The sequence below is a fragment of the Phyllobates terribilis genome, unplaced genomic scaffold (assembly GCF_046119375.1).
Source record: "Phyllobates terribilis strain yellow unplaced genomic scaffold, ASM4611937v1 Scaffold_1__5_contigs__length_1240528914, whole genome shotgun sequence".
Lineage (NCBI taxonomy): Eukaryota > Metazoa > Chordata > Amphibia > Anura > Dendrobatidae > Phyllobates > Phyllobates terribilis.
In genome coordinates this window covers 1,030,896,950-1,030,923,129 of record NW_027362761.1, presented here as the reverse complement: position 1 = coordinate 1,030,923,129, position 26,180 = coordinate 1,030,896,950, and the positions used below count along the sequence as shown (strand labels likewise).

At 43.7% G+C, this 26,180-nt stretch overlaps 1 protein-coding gene across 2 annotated transcripts in view; it reads left to right on the top strand.

Annotated features, from left to right (window-relative positions):
- RXFP1 (relaxin family peptide receptor 1) overlaps positions 1–26,180 on the top strand; it is a 575,874-nt gene that overhangs the window by 472,217 nt on the left and 77,477 nt on the right. Inside the window, exons 4-5 of one of the 2 annotated variants that reach the window (XM_073644759.1) lie at positions 10,911–11,016; positions 12,982–13,053. The exons of the other annotated variant lie outside the window; for it this stretch is intronic. Coding sequence (XP_073500860.1) covers positions 10,911–11,016; positions 12,982–13,053 — 178 coding nt within the window. The remainder of the gene's footprint in view (positions 1–10,910; positions 11,017–12,981; positions 13,054–26,180) is intronic. 2 annotated transcript variants of the gene reach the window in all.

Genomic DNA, 26,180 nt, shown 5'->3' with positions numbered 1-26,180 from the left:
CTTGAGATGTCACAACAGCAGAAACTCCCCACAAGTAACCCAATTTTGGAGACCATGGTCTTCAAGGAATTGATCCAGAGGTGTGGCGAGAACCTTGAACCAACAGGTGGTCACATCATTTTATAAAATTGGGGTATAAAAATGAAAAATGATGTTTCCACTAAAATATTTGCTTTAGCCCCATTCTTTTATTATCACAGTAATAGGAGAAAATGTACCCCACAAATTATTAGGCAATTAATCCAGAATGTGGCAAAACCTTGCTTGGAAACTTCTGTTTAAGCATTCAGCAGGGCACAGAGGGGGAAATGCCCTATTTGTCTTTAGGAATGACATCTTGGCTGGCGTAGAATGTGGGAAAATCCTCTGAGGTTCTGAGAAAGCAAAAATCTCACACAAATAACCTCATTGTGGATACTAAACCCCTTAAGGAATTCATTTAGAATTGTAGTAAGCATTTGCCACCAAAATGTTCCCTTAGCCCCAAATTTTTCATTTTTTCAGGGGCAATTTCTCCTAAGAACCCCAATATGCCATTTGGGATAAAAAAAAACTCCTTTTCAGGCACAGGGAAGTAGCACCATATTGGACTGCAGATTTTGCTGGAATAGTTAGCGGTTTCCATATCACGTTAGCAAAGCCCCCGAGTTGCCAGAACAGCAGTTCATGCCGTAAGTGACTATTTTCCAAATTACTCCCTCAGTTCATTTATCTATGGGTGCAGTGAGCATGCTGAAACCACAAGTATTTCACAGAATTTGATACCATTTTGCTGTAAAGAAACAAAATACCACTAAAATGATTTAGCCCCCGATTTTTCATTTTCACAAGGGGCAAGAGGAGCAAATAAATTCAAAACTTGTTACTTAACTTCTCCTGAATGTGGCAACTTACTGTATGTGGCTCTACATCAATGTTTGGGAACACGGCAGGTAATTCAAGTACAGCTCCAGTGACTATTTTCATAGAATCATAGAATCATAGAATGGTAGAGTTGGAGGGGACCTCCTGGGTCATCTGGTCCAACCCCCTGCTCAAAGCAGGATTCACTAAATCATCTCAAACAGATGTCTGTCCAGCCTCTGTTTGAAGACGTCCATTGAAGGGGAACTCACCACCTCTCGTGGCAGCCTGTTCCACTCATTGATCACCCTCACTGTCAAAAAGTTTTTTCTAATATCTAATCTGTGTCTCCTCCCATTTAGTTTCATCCCATTGCTTCTAGTCTTTCCTTGTGCAAATGAGAATAAAGATGATCCTTCTACAATGTGACAGCCCTTGACATATTTGTAGACAGCTATTAAGTCTCCTCTCAGTCTTCTTTTTTGCAAGCTAAACATTCCCAAATCCTGCAACCGTTCCTCATAGGACATGGTTTGCAGACCAGTCACCATTCTGGTCGCTCTTCTCTGAACTTGCTCCAGTTTGTCTATGTCTTTTTTAAAATGTGGTGCCCAAAACTGTACACAGTATTCCAGATGAGGTCTGACCAAAGAGGAGTAAAGACCAATAATGACTTCACGTGATCTAGACTGTATGCTTCTGTTAATACATCCCAGAATTGTATTTGCCTTTTTTGCTGCTGCATCACACTGTTGACTCATGTTCAGTCTATGATCTATTAGTATACCTAAGTCTTTTTCACATGTACTGTTGCTTAGTCCTATTCCTCCCATTCTGTATATGCTTTTTTTCATTTTTATTGCCCAGATGTAGTACTTTGCCCCACAAGAGTTTTCAAAAATTAAGCAAACAGTTGGTATTGCAGAATAAAAACTGTATATATGCCAGCTTTGTGCCCAACACATTGTGCCAAGCTTGTGCTTATGAAACCCCTCCATCTCCTCCCTGTAAATTGTGAAGAGGTCATTACCCACTACAGCATTGCTAAACATGTGGGCATTAACTGCAGTTTAGGCGGCACGCTGTGCTGCTCAGGGGGCATTTGGATTTGGGAGAACACATTTCACAGGATTTTAACTGTGGGGCTCAGCAGGTATGGGGTCATTACGTTTTCGGGGGGCTCAGCATGGTATGGGGTCATTAGGTTTTCAGGGGGCTCAGCAGGTATGGGGTCATTTGGTTTTTGGGACAAAGATTTCAATGGATTTTTTTTTTTTGTGGGGAGCCATGTCACTTTTCCAAATCCTTCATTCTACTAGTACCGTGGACACCCCCGTATTTAAATTAACACATGATGGCCTCGAGTGGTGACTTATTTTTTCTGGGTTGATTTGAAGTTTTTATTGGTACCATTTGTAGGTGCATACCATTTTTGATTGCTTTTAAGGTAAAAAATGTGTTCCTGTTTTCTACATTCAGCACTTACATCTGGGTTCCCATCTAAATATCTGAAATACATGATTCAGACACAGCCCTTGACAGAACCATATACTATAATGAGGCAGATAGTCACTTTGTTTCCTGTCTGGACTCTTTACCAGTGGTGTCCCATCTTTTTAAGCATAGTCAAAACAGCGGTCGATCACGTTTTTGCACCCTAAAAAGACAGATAACCCCAAAACGAAGGCCATATGGAGTCCAAAGTGACTCCATTTGTCTCATTATAGTGAATGGTTCCATTAAGGTTTTTGCCTGAATCCTGTTTTTGGAGCTTTAGACAGATACCCCCAGGTGAGTGTTTAGTGTAGAGCACAGAATATAATTTTTCGGAGGCAGAATAAACAAAGCAAACTCAGGTGATTTTTTTTACACTGTTCTTCATGTAGAATTAGTGATAAGACAGCTTTATTCCTCAGGTCAGTACAATTGCAGCAATACTAGATTGAAATAGGTTTTTAAAGGGACTCTGTCAGCAGGTCAGCAGATTTTTGCTATGTATTCTGAGAGCAGCATGATGTAGAGGCTGAGGCACCGATTCCAGTGATTTATAATTTACCCATGGGTACTATTTGCTACACAGTGTAAGGTTTACTACCAGGAAAGAGCCTAATAGCACATCCAACAACTCTTCGTTTTGTCTTAAATGAGGCATTTTGCAATTTATATAACAATTCTAGGCTCTCTGGAAAATAATATATTCTTGTTCCCTCTCTAGCGTTATTAACAAGGACAGATTTTGCTGGAGTGCCCAACTTTAATGATTATTGAATGTTAACAAGACAAGAAGAAAACTGAGCGAGAATTCATGCATCCATTCAATGAACAATCATTTGTAGCATAATTATTCAGGGCTCTTTAGGAAATGTTCTTCCATAAATATTCTGAAATAATCAGATCTTCTAGAATAATGCTGGCTTCATCAGTGTAATGAATATGTAATTTATTTGCATAATTGCAATAAACAATAAATCAATGGATAAAAAAGAAAAATGGACATCAGAGGTGTCTGGCAGGAGCTTACTACTCTCTCCTGATTAAAAACACATAAAGGCTGGACCGAGCCATGAGTTCATGTCTATAGAGGACTCAGGAGAGATAGTTGTCGGCTAAACAAGCATTTATCAGACTACTATCTAAGGTGAATAAGAAACTTTGGATAGAAAATCAAAAATCAGCTATTTCACAAAAAAAGATTTAAAAAATGATCACTGAGCCATTCTGTCATACCATGAGGAGTAATGTAACATTGTATTTATATCAATACCGAGTTACTGATTCAAAGACTCAGAATCAGGATGAACAAACAAAGGTGCAAAAGATACACAAATACATACAGCACATATCACTACTCTGAGCAAGATAGTATGTAGGGGAAAGGTCCATGCCAGCTAAATGAATAATTGGCCTTGTAATGCAGGGAATGGCATGGCATGGTTCAGCCAGTGTGAGAGCTGGTTATACATATGGACTCCCCAAGCTGACTAATAAAAGAGGGTCCCAAGCAGGTGACTCCCCTCTATGATGTCTATATGTCCACATGTCCATATATAAAGTAATAATGCAGGGATTCACCACAGAATACTGCCAGGGGAATACAACACATCTCAGCCTGATAATTCTTTCTTCTCACCCGTCTATCTTGTGATGATTTATTAATACCTGGTTTGTCAGTTTTTCATCCATCAATTTAATGATATTTTTCAACTGGTGTCATAAAAGGGACAACTCTGGTCATCATAAGCTGGTTCCAAAGCTGCAAGAACTCACTGTCTTTTCATCTCTTTAAATACGAGTTGTTTGGTTGGATTACTCTGCCTGAAGAGTAGACCTGGAGAAGAGCATCGTACCTTTAGTATGGAGGAAGGACCTTCTGCTTATTAATAGAGTGGAGTCCATGAGCAAAAATGAACAGCTCAGAAGATGTATAAGTAAGATCCTACTAATCTGATACTGATGGAGAAAGTGATGGAGATGGCACAGGAGGTAAAGGAAGAGGCAGCGACAAGCAACGGGGTGTAGGAGAAGGCAAGACCATCCTGGAGCACAAGAAGACAAAGGGCTTATTCTCCACCTCCACTTTGCAGTAGTGCTATGAAGATCTCAAAAGTCGCAACTAATGCAACAGGATATAGCTGAAGAATTAATTGATGTTAAAGGGAGCCTGTCAGGGGTTTAATCTGCATTTTAATAGCATTCTGAAGCAGTGTGGCCACCGCACTGAAAGGGAGAAAATTAACTTTTATTCCTTTCGGCAGCCTCAGGTTTTTAGTCATAGAGCTGCGGTTTCAGTCACCACTCATAGTGAGCAGCGGCTGTCACCAGGCCCCCGCACTGACTGACAGCCAGCTCTGTACTGATGCACTGATGAGCCAGCTGTCAGTCAGTGACAGGGAGTGATTTCAGCTTCCTCTCACTATGCACTGAGCTTTACTCACCTGCCTCTGTGGATCCAACATTTGAGCTGTGGAGGTCTTCGCCGCTGCAGGAAGCAATGATGTCCCTTTGTTTGATCACCTGACTGCAGAAATCTATGATTGCCTGCAGTGGTTAGGTGTTTGGAAAAGTGCATTATCAGAGACCACCTGATAGTTCAAGTCATCTGACTGCTGCAGGCAATCACAGGTCTGAGGAGACCCAGAAGAGGGAATCTATGAAAAGCTACTGTGAGAATATATAGTCGCAAACGTCAAATGTAGTGAAAAAAATGTATTTATTAATTACAGGTGACAGACAAATGGATAGCAAACAATGATAAAAATAAAACATATTTTAAAACCATTTAAAAACAGGGGCGCATATCCGGGTAGTATATAGAAAAATTCATAATGGGAGCAGCCAATTAATAAATAGGATTACTAGCCCATACACAACAAATTATAAATGTATACACATGATTGTCACATAAGAACTACATAAAGATTGACCAAAATATGAAAAATATATAAAGTGCAATTGCATGTACTATGTCAATCCCTCTTCCATCAATATGTATATGTGCAACAATATATGTTTCACTCTCTCTGTGTGCAGAGTTGCAAATATATCTCACATATTCACATAGTGTGTGAAGTTATGTAAACATTATCCCATGTTTCCACAGTGTGCAAAATTTACAAATAAATTAAATAAAAATTCACAAAAAAATTCATTTGGAGGGAGAAGGAAGGGGGGAAAAGAAAAAAGAACATGTGACAGCCTAGTATAGCAAAAATAGGTAGTAAGGAAGTCCTTAGCATGTGGTGAACCACAGAAATGTGCATATGAAGTAATCCCTAAATGTTAAGCCATATAGTTGGCATGTATCAGTTGGGCCACATAATTGGCATATATCAAACTAATAGATACTTACAATGAATAGCCACGCTTCCAATCCCTCCCATGCATCCTCCCATGCGTCTCCCATAACCCCTATGTTTCAGCCTTTCTTTTATATCCCTGACCTCCCCTGAATATGTTTTATCAGTACTGCAATTTCGTTTAGCTCTTGCCATTTCCCCCACTGGTATTGCTTGTATTGTGTGCTTAGGATGGTGACTGTTAGCATGAAAAATTGTATTTCCAGCTATGATTTTCTATGTGTGGACGTAATAATTGGTGTATGGTGTGCACCTGTTAATTTTAAGTCCAAAAACTCTACAGACTGCATCTGATGGTGAAAAGTAAAGCTCAGATTAAAAGGATTACAGTTGAAGCAATCCGCTAGATCTTGCACAGCAAGTACATTAGACTTCCATATGATGAGCATATCGTCTATGTACCTGCCGTGCCACCATATATCTTCTATGAATGGATTGTCAACATTATAGATATAAGATTCCTCCCACCAACTCATGACTAAGTTAGCCAGAGAGGGGGAGTACTTATCTCCCATAGAAACTCCATTTTTTGTAAATAATAGTCACAATGAAAGCAGAAATAATTGTTATGGATCAAAAATTGAACAACATCCAAAATATGTTGCTGAAATTCACATGTGAAATTACCATATTTCTTTAAATGAAAATCGAAAGCATAAACAGCCACTTTGTGGGCGATAAACATATATAAAGATACAACGTCCGACAGCACCCAGGAAAAATTAGGTTGCCATATCATGTTATCATGTCTTTCATAATATTTAATACGTCACTGGTGACTCTCAAGTAACCGGAGGCTGTCTGTACAAATTGCTGGAGAAGTTGGAGAAGGAAAATTGAGTCCCTGTGAATTTAGTGAAAAATGTATATGCACACCAGTATGAAAGAAGGGAGAAGTATATAAAAAATAAGAAGACATAAATAAATAAAAGTGGAGAGCAATTATATATATAAAAGAGACAAAATATATATAACATTTCAATATAATAATTAAACAATAACTCCAAAAATAATTATTTCTTTAAACACCTACAGTGAGCTATGCTAAAAATACAGCACTTGACATTGAACTTTTCGTTATTTAATCTAAATAGTTCTTGTCCGACAACAATATAATTATGCATACTTTGATTTTATAACCCGCACAATTTTTTTTATTTTATTTCCTTTAATATATTTTTGTTGCCTACATCAGATATATATATATATATATACAGTATATATATATATTTTTTAAACTTACTTTCTATACACATCTTACCGTAAGGGAACTTGCCACATATGTTATCCACATTGAGAGATAGCCTCAGACTACATTATCCATCTGAGATTCAGTCCTTTTCTTTATACATAATTCTTCACTTTTTTACTGATTTCATTCAATAATAAAGTTATATTTATGTTTTCTTTTTGTTACATTTGTTCTTGATGTATGAATTTTATCCTTCACCATATGTGATTTTTTTTTCTCCCCTCCCCTTTTCCTTTGGCGCCCTTTTTTGAATTTTTCATGTATTTAAACGCATGTATGTTATTCTCTGTTTTTACTTGTGGTTGTCCTGAGGAAGGAGTCAAAGTGACGCTGAAATGCGTTGACATTAAACCACCATCCCTTCACTCTTGTCTTGGATAGTCACTACTTCCATCTACCCTGGCACAATTTGCACAGTCAAGGCACCCAATGCCAGAGGCAGCAAAAGAACCCCAAAACATCTTTGATCCTCCACAATATTTGACTGTAGGTACTTTGTTCTTTGTAGGTCTCATTCAGTTTTCAGTAAACAGTAGAATAATGTGCTTTACCAAAAAGCTGTATATTGGTCTCATGTGTCCACAAGACGCTTTCCCAGAAGGATTTTGGCCTACTCACGTACATTTTGGCAAACTGCAATCTTGCTTTTTCATGTCTCTGTGTCAGCAGTTGGGTCCTCTTGGGTCTCCTGCCATAGCGTTACATTTCATTCAAATGTCAAAGGATAGATCAAATTTTGGCATTTTGACTTGCAGCTCTTCATGAATTAGGATTGTCTGACTCCATGACACCCCTCATCAAGACGACGGGAACAATGCTGTCTTGATGAATTGGGCCCATAGATGTTCTCCTAAGAAAGACAAAAGCTTACTTTTACTTTTGTAAATATTCAGCTTTCAAGTTTTCAGCACTGTAGTTGTTGAATGATAAAATGAATCATCAAAAATACAAATAATTGTGCCCACAGTGTATATATATGCTTATACTAAATACTATAATTGTATTTTGAGCTACACACAGCTTGCATACCATCTGTTTCTTTCTTTGTCCTTTCTTGCTAATGTTTTTAGTACATACATAAAGAAGAACACACAGCTTTGAAATGTGTTCACTTTGTCTTGATGATTAATCTAATGTCTAGTTTTTCCTAGTTCTAGATGTATGCTTTGTTTGAATCTATTAACTAGTTGATACTGGATAGACATGGTATTCTTTACTCATGTTTGATTTATTTTTAAGGAATAAATTATAGTTACTTATTTAGGTTCGTGTGTTACATTACACAAAATTGTATGCTGCATAAGGATCCATATCCAGTAAGAATCAAAACATAAAAATCCTTTATACTTATTGTGCAACCTTAAAGGCAGTCAAACATTTATCTAAAAACAGTCTTCTGATTTATCAAGGATAATTACAATGTGCTTATTTTTTATTAGGCAAAATACCCAACATTTTCTTCAGTATATACAGTACTGGTCAAAAGTTAGGAAACAACTGTTCATGCAATGGTTGTGTTCTAATTGGAATGTGCACATTGTAGATTTAGACTGAGGCCAGCAAAATCACAAAGGAAGACATAAGAAAACAAGGAGTAAAGAAACACCTGTGAAACAAAGCAGAATAACTGTTAAACTTTAGATTATTCAGACTACCACCCTTTTACTCAAGCAGCGTCATCGAGTAGTCACCTGGAATAGCTATCAAACAGTTTTGAAGGAGTTCCAACTCCACTCTGCGTTCCAACTCATACTTAACCATGTTAATTGGGTTGAGGTCGAGTGATTGTGGCAGTCATGTCATCTGATGCAGCATTTCATCCTTCATATTCTTGTTCACATAGCCCTTACGTAGCCTGGAGGTATTCTCTATATCATTGCCCTGTTGAAATACAAATGATGGTCCTACTAAGTGCAAACCAGAAATCATTGCATGTCGTTGCAGAATACTGTGGTAGCCATGATGGGTAAGTGTGGAATTTGGAATAATTCACCAACAGTGTCATCAGGAAAGCACCCCCACACCATCACACCTCCTCCTCCATGCGTCACAGTTGGTACCACACATGTACAAACCATTCACTAATCTTTTCTATGTCTCAAAAAGACGTGGCAGTTGGTATGAAAAGCTTACATTTTGACTTATCAGACCATAGTACAGATTTCCACTGATCTAATGTCCAGTCCTTGTGTTGCTTGGCTCAAACAAGTCTTTTTGTGTTTGCGGTCATCAGTAGTGGCTTCTTTGCAGCAATTTGACCATTTAGTTTTGCTTCTCGCTTGACTTCTCTAGACAGTTTGTTGGGATGTTTCTGCTACCTATTGTTTGTGCATCATTTATGAGGGCTGTTTTCTGAAGGACCGTCAATTTGCAGTTTCTGATGCCAGTAACTTTAATGAACTTATCCTCTGCAGCAGAAGTGATTATTGGTCTTCTATTCCTGGGGTGATCTTCATGATAGCTATTTCATCATAGTGATTACTGGTTTTCATGATTGCATCTAAAGATGTCTTTAAAGTTCTAGCAATTTTCCAGACAGACTGACCATCATGTCTTAAAGTATTGGTGTACAGTTATTTTCAATGGTTATTGTCATATTCTGTCTTTGAAGTTGTGGAATAGGACTCAGCACTGTATGGAACCATGTAGTAACTCTGTCTCTGTAACACACACCTGATGGTCACAAACACTATCTGAAGGTGAATGATTCCACAAATGAACTCTTGACAAGTCATACCTGTTCATTGGAAGCCGTTCCAGGTGATTGCCTGATGAAGCTCCTTGAGAGAATGACAAAGATGTATAAACCTGTCAACAGAGTAAAATAGAGATACTTTGAAGAATCTAAGGTTTAGCACATATTCTGGTTTGTTTCACATGTTTCTTCACTCCTTTTTTCCATATGTGTGCCTTAATGGTTTTCTGCCTTCATCCTGAATTTACAATGCTCACATTCCAATAAGAACATAGAAAATCATTGCATGATCATATGTGTCCAAACTTTTGACTGGTAATGTAAAACATAACAGCAGTCATTAATACTTGATTATCGTTGCCTATTTTGTTAAACTCTGTAAAACTTATTATATTTTGTTTTTTTGTTATTTTTTCTAACCCTGGTTAAAACTAGTTATGTGTGGAACGATAGAATATTCATTATACTGTATATCCAATACTAAGAATGGGTTTACACAGAGTAAAACATTGCTGTCCTATCCTTCGAATAGACTATGTTGATTGGTGGGAGTCTAAATGATCAATAAAATAAAAGGGTTTCAGTCTTTAGCAAAGTCCTTTAGTAGAACATTTATTCTGTTGATTGGCAAGGGTCTTGAGGTTTGGACCCCAACGATTATTGATCTGTGGTAAGAATGCACCAGGAATGTTTAGTCTCATGCGGGTCCATTTGAAAGTAAATTCTGCATCTTTATAAATTACATAATGTATTACTGATATCAGGACATATACTGATATCAGGATATATTACTAACAAGGAAATGAAAGTCATCACAAGTGAATACTGCCAATTTTGCACCCTATAGGTCTATTACATTTTACATGGAAAGGTAAAAAATAATAAAAAATCACCAAAGGATATTTCCAACACACCTTTATATAATGAAAACATGGCTGCTACTCTTTCACCATTGACCTAATGGTCTCAGCTGGTGATACATCTCTTTCCTCTGCTGACCTAATGCTCTTGTGCTTCTTAGCAAAGGACACAGAAGCAAAGATCATGAAGTGTTTTTCTTGTGGGAATCTTGTATTTGACATATATCCAAATAGATTTTAATGGATAATACTTGAACAATTTCTACTAGACAGTACCATCATCTCAAGAAGACAATTAGAAAAGACCATTCATGAAGCCGTTGGAAGCAGAGTATATTGTTAGGTGACCTTTCAATACCACCCTGCCATTCTCTTCTCTCATGTTTCTATTTCTTTTGATCCAGTGCTTGGGGAAGTGCCAACGCAGTGTTTGTGCCGTGGAATAGAACTTGACTGTGATGGAGCCAACTTACGTACTGTCCCTTCTGTCTCCTCAAATGTGACCATGTTGTGAGTAAAGCAGGCCATTCTGTTATCTGGATGAGAAAAACAATTTACACTTTTTTGTCTTATCTTACTTATTATTGCCTTGTAAGAGGTCACAGTAAGGGTCTTTGCAGAATTCACTGTTATTTTCTATTTAGTTTAGTCAATGAATTATTGACTAAATATATGAATTAATATATATGAATTAAGTGAAGGTTATTTGAAGATATATTTGTATGTCTGTTGTCCACACATAATAATTACTACACAATATTCTTATTATTTATTTTTAAAGCACCATTAATTCCTTGGTGCTGTACATGTGAAAAGGGTTTACATACAAAATACAAATATAAATTACAATGAACAGACTAACAATGTCAGACTGATATAGAGGGGAGAGGACCCTGTTCTCATGGGCTTACAATCTACAGGGTAGACAATAGGTTGGCGGAGATGCAGCATATCTGGTGGTAATGAAGTAGCAGCGGGGTTATTGTAGATTGTGACTCTTTTTGAAGAGATGAGTTTTCAGGTTGGATTTGAAGCTTTCAATTGTGCAAGACATTTGGACATTCTGAGGCACCGAATTTCCAAGAATGGGAAATGTTCAGGAAAAATTTTGGAGACTGTTGGCTTAGGAATGTACAAGGGTGGAAGAGAAAAGCAGATCTTGTTAGGACTGGAGATTACGTGTGTGGAGTTATCAGGATATTGGTTTGGAGATGTACGGAAGAGACAGATTATGGGTGGCTTTGTTGTTAATAATTTAAACTAGATTCGGTGAGGAATTGGAAGCCAGTGAAAGGATTGACAGAGAGAAGAGGGAGTGGAGTAGCAAGGGGAGAGGTGGATTAATCGATCTATAAAGTTAAGGATGGACTGGAGGAGTGCTAGAGTGTTAGTTGGGAGGCCACACAGGAGGATATTGAAAAAGTCGAGGTGGGTGAGGATGAGGCTATGTACTAACATTTTAGTTAATTCTGGGTTGAGGAAAGTATGGATTTTGAAAATATTTTTGATTTGAAGGATGTGGTATGAGCTTGGATGTGTGGTTTGAACCCTTCTCTGGTTCTTGTAAATCTAGAGCTGTTATTCATGGAAGCAGGGGAGGAGATAGATGGAAAACAAGTAGGTGGGAAGGTCCACTGAACTGTTTTGTGACGCCAAGAGTGCACGGAGTACCTGTGCTTGGCTAGAACAGTAATTTTGCGCTGACGGATTCCCTTTAAAGCCTAGTGGTGAAATATTGGTAGCATCTATTAATGTTCTGAAATGACAGTTACACCTTAAACCAGTACACTACAGAGCACCAGTCCAGACATGAACAGTCACCTACATAAAGTTTCTTCATTTTAATAACTATATATTTTTCCTATTCGGTGTCCCTCAAGCATTTCAAATGTGAATATTCAGTGTACTAATACAAATTACGCCTTGGGTAATATCTCTGAATTGATAATAACATGTCACATTGGTTAGAACACCCCAATTCTTCTCATTTCTAGTGCATCACTGTAGCCTAGGTGCCTCATACATATGGCCATTTGCAGATCCATGTTGTTGTCACCCAGAGAAATCACATGGCCATGTTGTACCTCAAATTTCCTACAGAAACATTCTTGTTATGGATCTATTCTCTGCTTAAGTCATTGCTTCTAGGAGAGAATACTGTAATGACGGGGTCCACAGACTGAATGTGATTCCATGATATGGAACCTCAGGGAGTATGTGTACCCCTATGAAAACTGCACACGCCTTTTCTTCATTCATTAGCCTTTAGTTCTAGAATAAGTACCCGACGCTTATTTAGCATGCCTCTGATGATTAGCCATGCACCATGGTGCAGATTAGGAGACAAGATCACTTTTGCCTTTATCATGTACATTTTCATTCACTATATTGTGACTATAAGAATTACTTTTATGCCTCGTAGAAGTGATAAAAATGTAAATATTAATTTACAACGATTGCAATTATCATTTACAGGTCATTGCAGCATAATCTATTGAAGAAACTTGGCCCTGATACATTTCACCGGTATCCGGACTTACATTACTTGTAAGCATGCTTTGCATTTTCATTTGCTTCAGTATCACTCAAAATCTAGTGCTTCATAGAAGTGGAGAAATACTATGCAGAGGATTTGATTTAGGGCAATTTACTATCACAAATACAGTTAAAAAAAATGTACCAATGTTGATTTAAAAGGGATGTCCACTTTATCTTTATTTTAACAAATGTGTTGGAGATCTGATTTTGTGGCACTTACTAGTATATAAGTATGACAGGTTCTCCTCCTGCTCTTGTTAGTACAGCTTTCCTCACAGACTGCATGGCTTTCCTGTTCACAAAATGGCTCCTGTTGAAAGATCATGTGACCAGATCTGTCCATCACCTCGTCCAATTGAAAAACACTTCATGTGGTAAAGATTTTTTTTAATTGGAGGAGGCTGATGGACAGATGGTCACATGTTCCTCCACCAACAGCCGTTGTATGGACAGAAATTCTGGTCAGTGTGTGAGGAAAGCTGTAGTGATGAGTACAGGCGGAGAACCTGTCATACTTATAAATTAGTAATTATAATGCATTACATTTTTTGGACAATGCATTACATTTTTTAAAATATAGTGGCCATTTTCTTTGATATATGCAACTCTACAGAGAGTTTATATATTACTAGATGGTGGCCCGATTCTAACGCATCGGGTATTCTAGCATATGTCTCCCGACCCTCCTTTATAATGCCCCATGCAGGAAGTCACATCCCCCGTATATAATACCCCAAGCATATAATACCCCATGCAGGATGTCACATCCCCCGTATATAATACCCCATGCAGGATGTCACATCCCCCCTATATAATGCCCCACGCAGGAAGTCACATCCCACTATAGTGCCCCATGCAGGATGTCACATCCCCCCTATATAATACCCCATACAGGATGTCACATCCCCCCTATATAATACCCCATGCAGGATGTCACTTGTTCCCCCATATAATGCCCCATGTAGGATGTCACCTCTCCCCCCATATAATGGCCCATGCAGGATGTCCCCTCTCCCCCGATATAATGCCCCATGCAGGCTGTCACATCCCCCCTATATAATACCCCATGCAGGATGTCCCATCCCCCCATAGTGCCCCATGCAGGTCCCCTATGGCCCCATACAAAAAAAAAAAAATCCAATACTTACCTCACTGCTTCTCTGGACTCCAGCGTAGCCGGCATCTTCACACTGTGCGCTGTGACCGGTCAGGAGAGAGCTCGGTGTAAAGACATCACCGCGCCCTCTGACCTGAGACGTCACAGAGCATCAGCGGAAGACACAGGAGCTGCTGCGCAGGCACGGGGAGGGGTAAGTATGACGCCGGGTGCCGGGGTCCTGATCGAGCAGGGGGAGGGATGGGAGGAGAGGAGAGGGGAGGGGAGAGGAGGGGAGGTGAGGGGAGGGGAGAGGAGGGGAGGGGTCAGTATGACGCCGGGTGCTGGGGTCCTGATCGAGCGGGGGGAGGGACGGGAGGAGAGGGGAGGGGAGAGGAGAGGAGGGGAGAGGAGGGGAAAGGAGGAGAGGGGAGGGGCATCACACTTGTCCTCGGGAGATAAGCGGCCGTAGCTGCTGATCTTCCGACGATAGCCGCATGTAGGTCAGCGGCGCCTGCGGTCGGGGGACTTATGCTGCGAGCAGCCGGCTGCATCTCCCGGCTGCATCGCCGCTGACCTCCGTGCCACACATGAGCCGCTAATGGCTGCCATGTTTTTCTGAAATGCCGCGTCGCTGATTGGCCGCGGCCGGACCAATCAGCGACCCGGGATTTCCAGGACAGACAGACAGATAGACAGAAAGACAGACAGACAGACGGGATAAGACAATTATATAGATAGATATTAGAAGATTACTGGATTTCTTGTGATAGCCTTCCAGCATAGACTATGTTTAGCGGCCATCTTCTATGAGAGGACCACTGTCACAATCTTGGGTAGTCATCTTAGTCCAACTGCACATATAGGCCATCTCCTGTTGTATTTTCCATCCAGCATTTTATTTAAAATGCCTGATGGAGGAACTGATTTAATTGTTTTCAATGGGATTGTTCCCACCTGTCTGGTGCATCAGTTGTTGAGGGTCCGGGGGCTCAATCACAATTTTTCATCATCTGACCCCCGGCCAGGTCCAGCACAATTTGAATAAGCCTGCTGAGAACAAATACATTTATGAATCAGTTTTAGCCCCAGTGGAACAGAGACTGATGGAGCTGATATTTGGGTCCCAAAATTGGTAAAAGAATAAAAAAGAATCTAAGAAATTACATTTCTAAGTGTTGTTAGTTGGTGATGCCAATAATGTAAATCCACTTTTCTCATTCCCCTTTTTCATGAATAACCTCCAAATCAATTCCTGTCATGTCCAAGCACTGATGCTATATCCTGCCTGCAGGGCATATTGTGTGCTGTGTGCAAGGTTTTAATGTGCATATTAATATCCATTAGCATAATGCTTCACAATTAGTAATGCCTGCTACTGGTTAATGACTTGGGTTGACTCCGTTGTTTTTTCTCTTGGCCTTCGCTAAACATTATTCTGAATTCTGGCACGCTTCATTATTCCTCCGAGAGTGTCAGTGAAGTACATAACGCTGCACTGAATGACACATGCTTAGTTATTGCTGAAGTCAAGCCAAGAAAAGAAATGAATCCGTTCCTGCATTTTGCCACAAAACATTTTGTATTCAAATATGCTAATAAAGTTCTCAGTGCTCCCTGGGTGTGGCTCAGTGCACCTTCCCACCCTCTTGATTGACATCTATCGCCACCCAATCTTATTTGATTGACAGCTCTGACATAACAGGAGGCAGAAGAAGATAAATGGTAAAGGTGCACTGCACTGCTGGCTACGCCCAGGGTGCACCAATCACCTCATTAGCATATTTGGATAAAGAATGATTTCATGCAATTGCAGTAAAGGATTTGAATACTAAAGTTATGACTTTTATTAGGGCTATGTCCCCCACCAGGTGGCTGTACTGGATTTTAACAGTTATATTTGTGCTAATTGACCTTTAAGTGGGTTAAGCAGATTTGCATTATAAGAGGTGTTTTTATACTGTGAGTGCATTTCTGGAAAAATAATGTGAGGGTTTAGCACATCCAGCAAATTTGACTCAAAAGTTAGGCGTTTGGGCTGGGTTAATACAGCTGTAGTTTTGGTCAGTATCTACAAGGATCTAATGATAACCATTGGATATGTAGCACCCTGAGGACTCGGCTGCTACAGGGGTATTGCACCTCGACCCAGAGGTGTGGTATTCCACTCCCGGGTAAGGATGGAGTGTGGGACTGAGCTCAGTAGGCTGCATGCACTACATACATCCCATTTCCGGGGGACAGAACTACGGTACTCCCACCAAGTATATGTGCAGGTACGACAGCGTCTGTCCCTGGCTGGAGTGGGAGGGGGGTGGAACATCCCAGTAGTGTAGGGGCAGATAGGGGGAGTACTCTGGGTAAAGCTAGGAGCTCATTGGGTGCTAGTCACCTGGGCTCACACATAGAGGGAGTATATATGGTGAGCACCATCTTAGGACAGGGTCTTTTTAGCAGAGGAGCTCAGCCAGGAGGGCTGACAGGGAGCTGTGGCTCCGTCTGGGCCCAGCTCCAGGGCCAAGCCTGCAGTGAAGAGAGAGGAGGAAGAAAGGCCCAGAGTGGAAGACCAGAGGGAACCCTAAGAACCCAGAATCAGACCAAAAAGGGTGAAGGGTTAGCGGACACGGGTACCGGAACCCGAACTGGTGGAGGCCACTTATCCTCAGCCAGGAACCGGAGGTCGTGGTCAAGATTTGCCACGACCCTCACCAAATCCACCAGAAAGGCACACCAAGCATAGGGTCAGGGAACCCAGAGGAGGTTTGACCACTAAGAGACCCGAGGGAGCCGGCCAAAGGTGGATCCCTGGTGGGAATGGCCAGAGACAGAGAGGGAGAAGGGAGCTCAGGACCACGCTCCAGAACTGCCTGGGGGTTAGCCGAGTCCAGGACCTGGTGGACGCAGCACGGCTCGGGTGGTCACTCAAGGCCAGAGTGACTGAGAGAACACCCGTGAGTAAAAAACCCTGAAACTGCACCTCAAGTCTCTGACTCTCCTTTCTACATCATAACTACACCCATCATCCACACCTGCTGCCCTGAGGCCATACCCCTCCCGTTGGGGGTTATACCATCACTGCTGCACATATACCACCGGCCTCAGCGGACTGCTCTGCAGCGGCGGCTTCAAAGCCGCACTCAACGGGTGGCGTAGTCGATCAAATTAACATCTACTGCCATAGACTGCCACTTAGTTTGACACCCTGGGCACGGACCGGGTCACCGCCACAAGGAATACTACCCCTATCCAGATCCGGCTCCGGGTTACCCCTGAACATGGCCCAGGGGGTGCGTCAGATACTCACAGCACAGTTTGGTCCAATTTACGGAACAGTCCAGGCTAAGCATGTCAATAACAGGCAACGCCTGCGCTCATCCTCTGTGTGAACCAGGACTTGGATCTTCACACGGAGCCAGTCACATCTGCAATTCATGGACATGACAGACTCGAGGTTTAGTACGATTCTCTGAACCCGGCCTTAAGAGTGTGAGTCCACCTAGACTTAGAGGGTACCTAAAAGTATGTTCAATTAGTAAAAGTATACAAAATGTCTAGATAACCTTAGAAGGATTTTTCCATACTGTGATATTGATGATCTATTCCATAGGTCATCAGTATCAAATTCAAGACCTATCTATTCCGTAAGTCATCAGTATCAAATCACCGGGGGGCCAATGCAAACACCCGGCACCCCACCATTCAGCAGTTTGCAACTGCAGGGGTGGTCAAATGTAAGCAGGGTGTAATAGCACAGCTCTGTTAACTGTGTAGTGACCAATCTCTGATATTGCAGCTCCTGAGAAGAGCCATTACGTGGTACACAGAGCTCTGCTGTTCCAACTCTGTGCACTCTGTTCATCTGGCCACTAGCATGGGAGCTGCAAACAGCTGATTGGTGGGGATACCAGGTGTTGGGGGAGATGCCACCAATCTAATATTGATGACCTATTATAAGGAAAAGTCATTATTATCTAATTAGTGGAGAACCCCTTTAAGTAAACCAAAATGAAATAGACATAAGACATTTTCTTGAGTCAAAAACCTATGAGTTGTTCCTTCAACATTATACTACAAGTAATCTTATCCAGAAGTATGATGTCTTTGTTCGGGTACTTATTGATTTTTTTATACAAGCTTTACAACAATGGCCTGTAAATTACTCACTGTGCACCTTTGTCAATCAATGAGAACTATTATGGCTTCCACATTTTCATCACCACCCACACCTTCACCTCTGACTTTTAAGTAATTGAGGCACTTACAGTAATACAAATAAAAATGCATGCCAAAGGCAAATCCCATTTATTTCAAGGGAAAAAAATACAAAAGAAAAATAATCTAATTTGTCCTACGCTAAGCGTTGTAAAAAATAGAGATTCCCAAGTGACACAAGTGATGTGTTCCTGTGACATCTGATGAACCTTTCAAAATATTATAAAAATAGGCTACTTTATTAATTGACAAATGTAATACAGACAATCATAAAAAGACACATACCGTACACAGATAAAAATGGAAATGCACAGAACATTCTAGCTGAGATTGTCTCCATGTATGATGTAACAGTTATTGTGGCCCAAATATAATATGTCACTGGCAGTGTGTCGGAAGGGAGATATGTTTCAGTGATATGAAACATGGAAGTTTCTCCTGCACATTAAGTGCAGAGAGGGTTAACGGCCCAGGTTTACAAGGGCATGTTTTTAGTGGATGGCGAAGTGCACCATGCAAGTAACAAGTAACTAACTGAACAACCCTAAAAGTAATCCCATTGGCAGTAACAAAATTTGAGGGCAAACAACAGCTTGTTGTTTGGATATGCCCAACAAATTATTGATATTCCTCCTTTTATGCCCCATACTTGGTGCCTCACAAATTTACATTGCCCCCACAAAGAAATATGCCCACTTTTGTGCTTATGTCACAGTAATTCAGCAAGTACAGATGCCAATCCCTCCTACCAACTCTCCTTGGGAGAAGAGAATCTGTGCTGTGCCTGCACTTATATGACAACCAGGCAGCGCTACAGCCGCCAGCAGCCCCGGGCTGTGCTTCGCCTGGCTGCTGTATTCTGGACCTATGTCTATGTTATGTCGCCAGCCAGCATTTTCACTACAGTTCTGAGTGAGTTTGATGCTGCCTTTTTACTGTATGGCTGATGGCAGTGACATATTAGACTTTTCAAAGGCAGAAGCATCATAATTAGAGATGAGCGAACCTGACCTGTAAAGTTCGGGGTTCGTACCGAACACCTAGTGTCCGCTACTGAATTCGAAACACCGACTTCTCCTGGAAGTCCGTTTTAGTGTTTGGAGTTTGTATGGTGAGGAGAGAGACTTCTATGGGGTTCAGGTTCAAGTTCGGGTAGAGTTCTGGCACCCGAACTTTGGACTAAAGTTCGGTCAAACCCGACGAACCCAAACATCCACGGGTCCACTCATCCCTAATCACAATCACTCACAGCTGTAGTGGAAATCCTTGTAAAATCACATATTATAGGTTCTGAAAGCAGCAGTCTTGCGGAGCACAGCCAAAGGCTGCTGGAGGCTGAAACGTTCTCTGCAAGTTATGTAAGTGCTGGTGCAGCACAGCCTCTCTTTTTGGAAGAAGTCGCTGTTTCAATGCAGGCCCATGACCCTTTCGGGGCCATTCATGACAGCACTCATTACGCTCCTGCCCATTAGAGAGATAGCATAATATAAGAATAACTGTATACTCACCCCAACACGTGTTTTGTCATTTCCGATAAGCCTCTTAACATACCTTGTAAGGTACTGTGTATTGTCTGACTTACAGTATACCCGAACCAAACAGTTACTTCATGGATGGTGGTAATCTTGCCAATACCAGTGTTTGCATATTATTCTGACTCCATAACTAAGATGCGAGTGTAGGGCACTTGAGACACCGTTTCTAGGCTGCCTCTATGTACTATTACTAACACAAAGAGATTTCATCAGATAGCTTGACTCGACTGCAGAGGCACGTATGAAGATTCCAGATGAAGGTTTATTTTAAAGCTGAATTCTTGTAGATATGTACAATTAAAGTAGCAGTAGATGTAACAGCCGTAATAGGTAAGAAAGACTATTCTGAACCAGAGCTGCAAGATATGTGCTTCTTAAGATGGCTGACAAAGAATGGGGAAAAAAGGAGAGGTTGCTGACATCAGAGCTAGGGATTTCACCAAAACCCTCATTCGAGTGCCGGATTCTTTCTACTTATCAGAGCTAGGGAGGCAGACAGGGAGAGAGAAAACACAGCAAAAAACACAGCAAAAAAAGGCAGAGTGTTTACCTGCCCAGATCTTCAGCGCTAAATGCACTACCAGGATGCAGCAAACCCACATAAAGATGGTGGCTACACAGTGGGAATTTACATTCTTCTTAGTGTGACTTTGCTTTTTGTGTTTAGAGTAGGACTCGTAAGCATGATGACCCTTGTCGTGGGTTATGAGCTTACGTATTTTGGCCAAAATATCGACTAATACCTCATATATTATATATATGTATTTTTGCACTTTTTTACTCCAGGGTGCAGCCAGACGCATCAGTGCGCACATTGTAAACTGGGGTGTCTCTTCCCATGGGGTGCACTTGGATAGTACCAGGCAACCCGCCTAATCTAATTGTATGGACGTAACTAATAGGCTGTAAGCCGGATACTGTGCACTACCCTAGTGTGAACAGCACCCTATACAAGCCTTTTTGTGTGCAATTCAAATACTAAGCTGTCACCCCCTCCATGAAATGGTGGGTTGTGAGTGATTGCCTCATCAGTATTTTGAACTTGTGTAGCCACCATCTTTAAATGGGTTTTCTGGACCCTGGTAGTGCATTTAGTTCTGAAGATCTGGGCAGGTAAACACTGCTGCCCTTTTTTGCTGTGTTTTTTTCTGTGTTTTTCTTGAATTTTGGGGGGAATTTTAATTCTTCTTAGTGTGGCTTTGCTTTTTGTGTTTAGACAGGGTGAGAAGACAAACTTCTAAAAGGCAAACCTTATTGCATAGCACCGTAACAGCTGTTACGGGTACGGGTGGTGGAACCTCTGTGCCGAGGTGCAAGGAGGGACCCAGAGGGGCGTGACTAAGTATCAACCCGAACCGACCCTGGTCGGACGGCAGCAAACGACACCGTGACCAGTGAGGATTCTGGCTGAGGGACCAGGTGCTACTCTGGGGACGACCTTGTAAGAGAGCAGGTGGCTCCCACGGGTCAGATGGCTGGGACTGACCGGTATGACGGATGGACACGGCAAGCAGGCAGAAGTCTCTAGTAGCTGACAGGTGGTCACGGTACGTGACAGCAGAGCAGGTAGTAGTCTCTAGGTTTACCAGGCAGGTGGTCACAGCAAGTGACGGCAGAGCCTCCAGGCAGGCTGGCAGGAAACAGGCGGGCGCTCCCAGGTGAGCGTGCTGACGGACACAGCAGGTAACAGGCGGGTGCTCCCAGGTGAGCGGTATGACAGACACAGCAGGTAACAGGTGAGCGCTCCCAGGTGAGCGGGCAGACAGACAGGGCAGGTAACAGGCGGATGCTCCCAGGTGAGCGGACTGGCAGACAGGGCAGGTAACAGGTGAGCGCTCCAGGTGAGCGCTCCAGGTGAGCAGGCTGGCAGGCTCGGCAGGTAACGGGCAGATAACAGGCTGGCAGGCAGGACGAGGAGTCAGGCTAGTAGAGTGACCTGAGGGCTGAAGCAGAGATCAGAAACTGTGCAACAACTTTGCCCGGGCACCTCCATTTTGGAGGAGGTGCCCTATATATGGGAGGACCCTCGGCTATTGGCCGGGGACTCCTTAGGACGGCGCGCGCGGCCCCTTTAAGAGGGGGGAAGCGCGCGCCCTAAGCACAGTGCCCGGGGGACTGCGCGCGCTGACAGCACGCTGAGAAGGAGAGCGGGGAGCGTGGTGAGAGGGATGGCGTCTCCGCCCGGCAGGAGGCAGAGACGCCGAAGCTACAGGGCTGCGCGCGCCGACAGCAGACTGGGAAGGAGAGCGGGGAGCGAGGAGGTGAGAGGGACGGCATCTCTGCTACAGTACCCCCCCCTTTACGCCCTCCCTTTTTAGGCCAGAAAGGAATTTTTCAAGGAGAAGCGGGGCGTGGATGTTCTCCCTGGGTTCCCAAGTTCTTTCCTCAGTCCTCAGGGCCAAACCCCTTCCAATCCACCAGAAAAAAAGTTCTCCCTCTTACCCTCTTAGTGGTCAGAATACTCTCTACCTCAAAGACGTCCTCAGCGGAAACCGGTGCAGGGGAAGTACCTGGATTGTTGGAAAAAGAGTTAAAGACAACGGCTTTGAGGAGAGATACATGGAAGGAGTTGGGAATCCGTAAGGTGGCCGGGAGTTTTAACTTGTAGGCCACTGGATTAATTTGCTTGAGGATTTCGAAAGGGCCGATGAAGCGAGGACCTAACTTGTAGGAGGGTATCTTGAGCCGCACATGTTTGGAGGAGAGCCAAACCTTGTCTCCCGGACAGAATTGAGGCGGATCCAGACGTCTCTTATCAGCATATCTCTTCATCCGCTCGGAGGACTGAAGAAGTGCGGACCTAGTACTCTCCCAAATGGTAGAAAACTCGCTGACAAGAGACTCCGCGGCACGGTTGTCCACAGAAACAGAGACGGGAAACGGAATCCGGGGGTGTTGGCCATAGACAATAAAGAACGGGGACTTGGAAGAGGATTCGCTCTCGTGGTTATTATAAGAGAATTCAGCCCAAGGAAGGTGGTCCATCCAATCAGAATGGTGGGCATTAACAAAGTGCCGGAGGTAGCTGGTAAGGATCTGATTGATCCGCTCCACTTGACCATTGGACTGAGGGTGGTAAGCGGAGGAGAAATCCAGGGTGACATCCAGCAGTTTACATGTGGCTCTCCAGAAGCGTGAGGTGAACTGAACCCCTCAATCCGACACGATGTGGAGGGGTAGGCCATGGAGACGGAAGATATGGCGGATAAAGTCCTTAGCCAGCTCAGGTGCAGATGGGAGACCAGGCAGAGGAATGAAGTGAGCCATTTTAGAAAAGCGGTCCGAGACCACCCAAATGACAGTATACCCGGCAGAAACAGGGAGATCGGTAATGAAGTCCATAGCGATGTGTTGCCACGGGGCAACTGGTATGGGAAGCGGAAGGAGATGACCGGCTGGTAAGTGTCTGGGAACTTTGTTGCGGCCACAAGATGAACAGGCAGAGTCTAAGTCTACCACATCCTTACGCAGGGTAGACCACCAGTAATGCCGGGAAATGAGCAGGAAGGTCTTCTTTTGGCCGGCATGGCCAGCTAGTTTAGAAGAATGACCCCAGCGAAGAACCTTCTCACGGTCAGGAACCGCTATGAACGTCTTGCCGGGTGGAAGACGAGTCAAATCCAAGGGGGCCACATTCATCACCTTGGAGGGGTCGATAATGTGCATAGGCTCCTCCTCTTGATCGGAGGACAGGAAGGATCGGGACAAGGCATCAGCTTTGACATTCTTGTCCGCCGGGCGGAAATGAAGGATGAAATCGAAACGGGCAAAAAACAAAGATCACCGGGCCTGACGTGGATTAAGTCTCTGGGCATTTTGGAGATATGCCAGATTTTTGTGATCTGTGTAGATGATCACCGGGTATAGAGCCCCTTCAAGCACATAGCGCCACTCCTCCAGCGCCAATTTAACGGCTAGCAATTCTCGGTCTCCTATGGAGTAATTGCTTTCAGAGGAAGAGAAGATTTTGGAGAAAAAGCCGCAGGTTACCATTCTCCCGGATGAAGATTTTTGGGTGAGCACCGCTCCGGCTCCAGAGGAGGAAGCATCAACCTCCAGGTAGAACTGTTTGTTGCAGTCCGGACGGTGCAGCACAGGGGCAGAGGAGAAGGCTTTCTTCAGGGAAAGGAAGGCCTCCTCAGCTTCGGGTGGCCATACCTTGGGATTTGCTCCCTTACGGGTGAGCGCAGATATGGGAGCAGTCCGAGACGAGAAGTGTGGAATGAAGAGACGATAGTAATTAGCGAAGCCCAGGAATCGCTGTATCGCCTTCAACCCCTCCGGACGGGGCCACTTTAGGACAGCAGAGAGCTTCTCGGGATCCATACGCAAGCCTGTCTGGGAGATAACATAGCCCAGGAATGGAAGAGAGGTTTGCTCAAAAAGGCACTTCTCGTATTTAGCATAGAGGTGGTTCTGCCTGAGCCTAAGCAGGACCTGACGAACATCCCTCCGGTGTGTGGGAAGATCCGGAGAGAAGACCAAGATGTCGTCCAGGTATACCACCACGCAGGAGTAAAGAAGGTCACGGAAGATGTCGTTGACCAGTTCTTGGAAGACGGCGGGAGCATTGTAGAGGCCGAAGGGCATCACACGGTACTCATAGTGTCCGTCCCGGGTATTAAATGCCGTTTTCCACTCGTCTCCTTGACGGATACGGACCAGGTTATACGCTCCACGTAGATCCAGCTTGGAAAAGAACCTGGCGCCTTTAAGGCGATCAAATAACTCAGAGATGAGCGGCAGGGGGTATTTAATTTTAACCCTGATCTGATTGAGTCGTCTATAGTCAATACAGGGGCGTAGCGAGCCATCCTTTTTTTGACAAAGAAGAATCTGGCTCCAGCCGGGGAAGTAGACTTCCGGATGAATCCCCTAGCCAGATTCTCCTCTATGTACTCAGACATGGCGCCAGGTACCAGGTCGATCGGGCAATCATATGGCCTATGAGGTGGCAATGTCTCTCCTTCCTTTTTACCAAAGACATCAGCATAGGGCCAGTAAGGAGCCAGAAGACCGGGTAAATTAGCTGGGGTAGGTGGTGGGTTAACCGGACGAACCGGAACCAGGCAGGTCTTATGGCAGGCCGGACCCCACCGGAGTACTTCACCGGATTGCCAGTTCAACACGGGTTCATGTGTCTGGAGCCAAGGTAGGCCTAGCAATAGGGAGTGGGAGAGTCCGGGTAGCACATGGAAGGAGATTACCTCAGAGTGCAGCATTCCCACCTGCTGGGTTATGGGTTCCGTGACGAGCAGGATGGTCACCGGAAGGAGTCTTCCATCCACGGAGGCGACTGACAATGGTTCAGCCAGAGACTTGGTGGGAATCCGGTATTTCTCAACCAGGGACTGGGAAATGAGGTTTCCAGCGGCTCCAGAATCCAGGTGGGCGAGTTCAAAGTGATGGTTCTCTCCCCAGGAGATAGAGACAGACAAAGTCAGGGATGGAGAGGGCTTACTTTTGTCTAGGGCGACCTCTCCGAGCGGTCCAAGACACTGGAGTTTCCCGGCCTCTCCGGGCAGGAACAGATCAGGTGCTCCTTACTGCCACAATAGAAGCAGCTCCCCTCGGCTCGGCGTGACTCTTGGCGAGATTTGACCATCTTGGTCTGGTCAATCTGCATGGGCTCGGGTGAGTGCGCCCGGGGAGTGACAGAAGAGGAGACATGTCTCTGGAAAGTAGGAGCAAATCTGGGAAACCTTCTCTCACGGGTGGTCTCTTTGGTGCACTCTTGAAACCGGATGTCAATCCGGGTAGCCAGCGACACCAGGTCATCCAGGGTGGTAGGAATGTCCGGACCGGCAAGCTCGTCTTTAATCCGACCGGAAAGGCCCTCCCAGAAGACGGACACCAGGGCCTCGTTATCCCAGGCAAGCTCAGAAGCGAGGGTGCAGAACCGTATGGCATAATGGCCCACGGTGAGACTCCCTTGGCGGAGACGTAGCAGAGAGGAGGCTGATGAGGTCTTACATCCCGGTTCATCGAAGACTCTCCTGAAAGCAGTGAGGAAAGACGACAGGTCGGACACCAGGGGGTCCCCTTTCTCACACAGGGGGTTAAGCCATGCCAGTGCCTCCCCAGTGAGATGGGACATGATGAATGCCACTTTGGCCCGGTCGGAGATAAACTGATGAGGCAAGAGTTCAAAGTGCAGGGTGCACTGGTTTATGAAGCCCCGAGCTAGAGTGGGATCGCCTCCGAAACGAGGAGGTGCAGAAAGCCGGGATCCGGGGCAGGATGCCATGGTATTGGTGGGCAGCGGCGCTGCCGGAGTGCGAGTCGTGCGACTA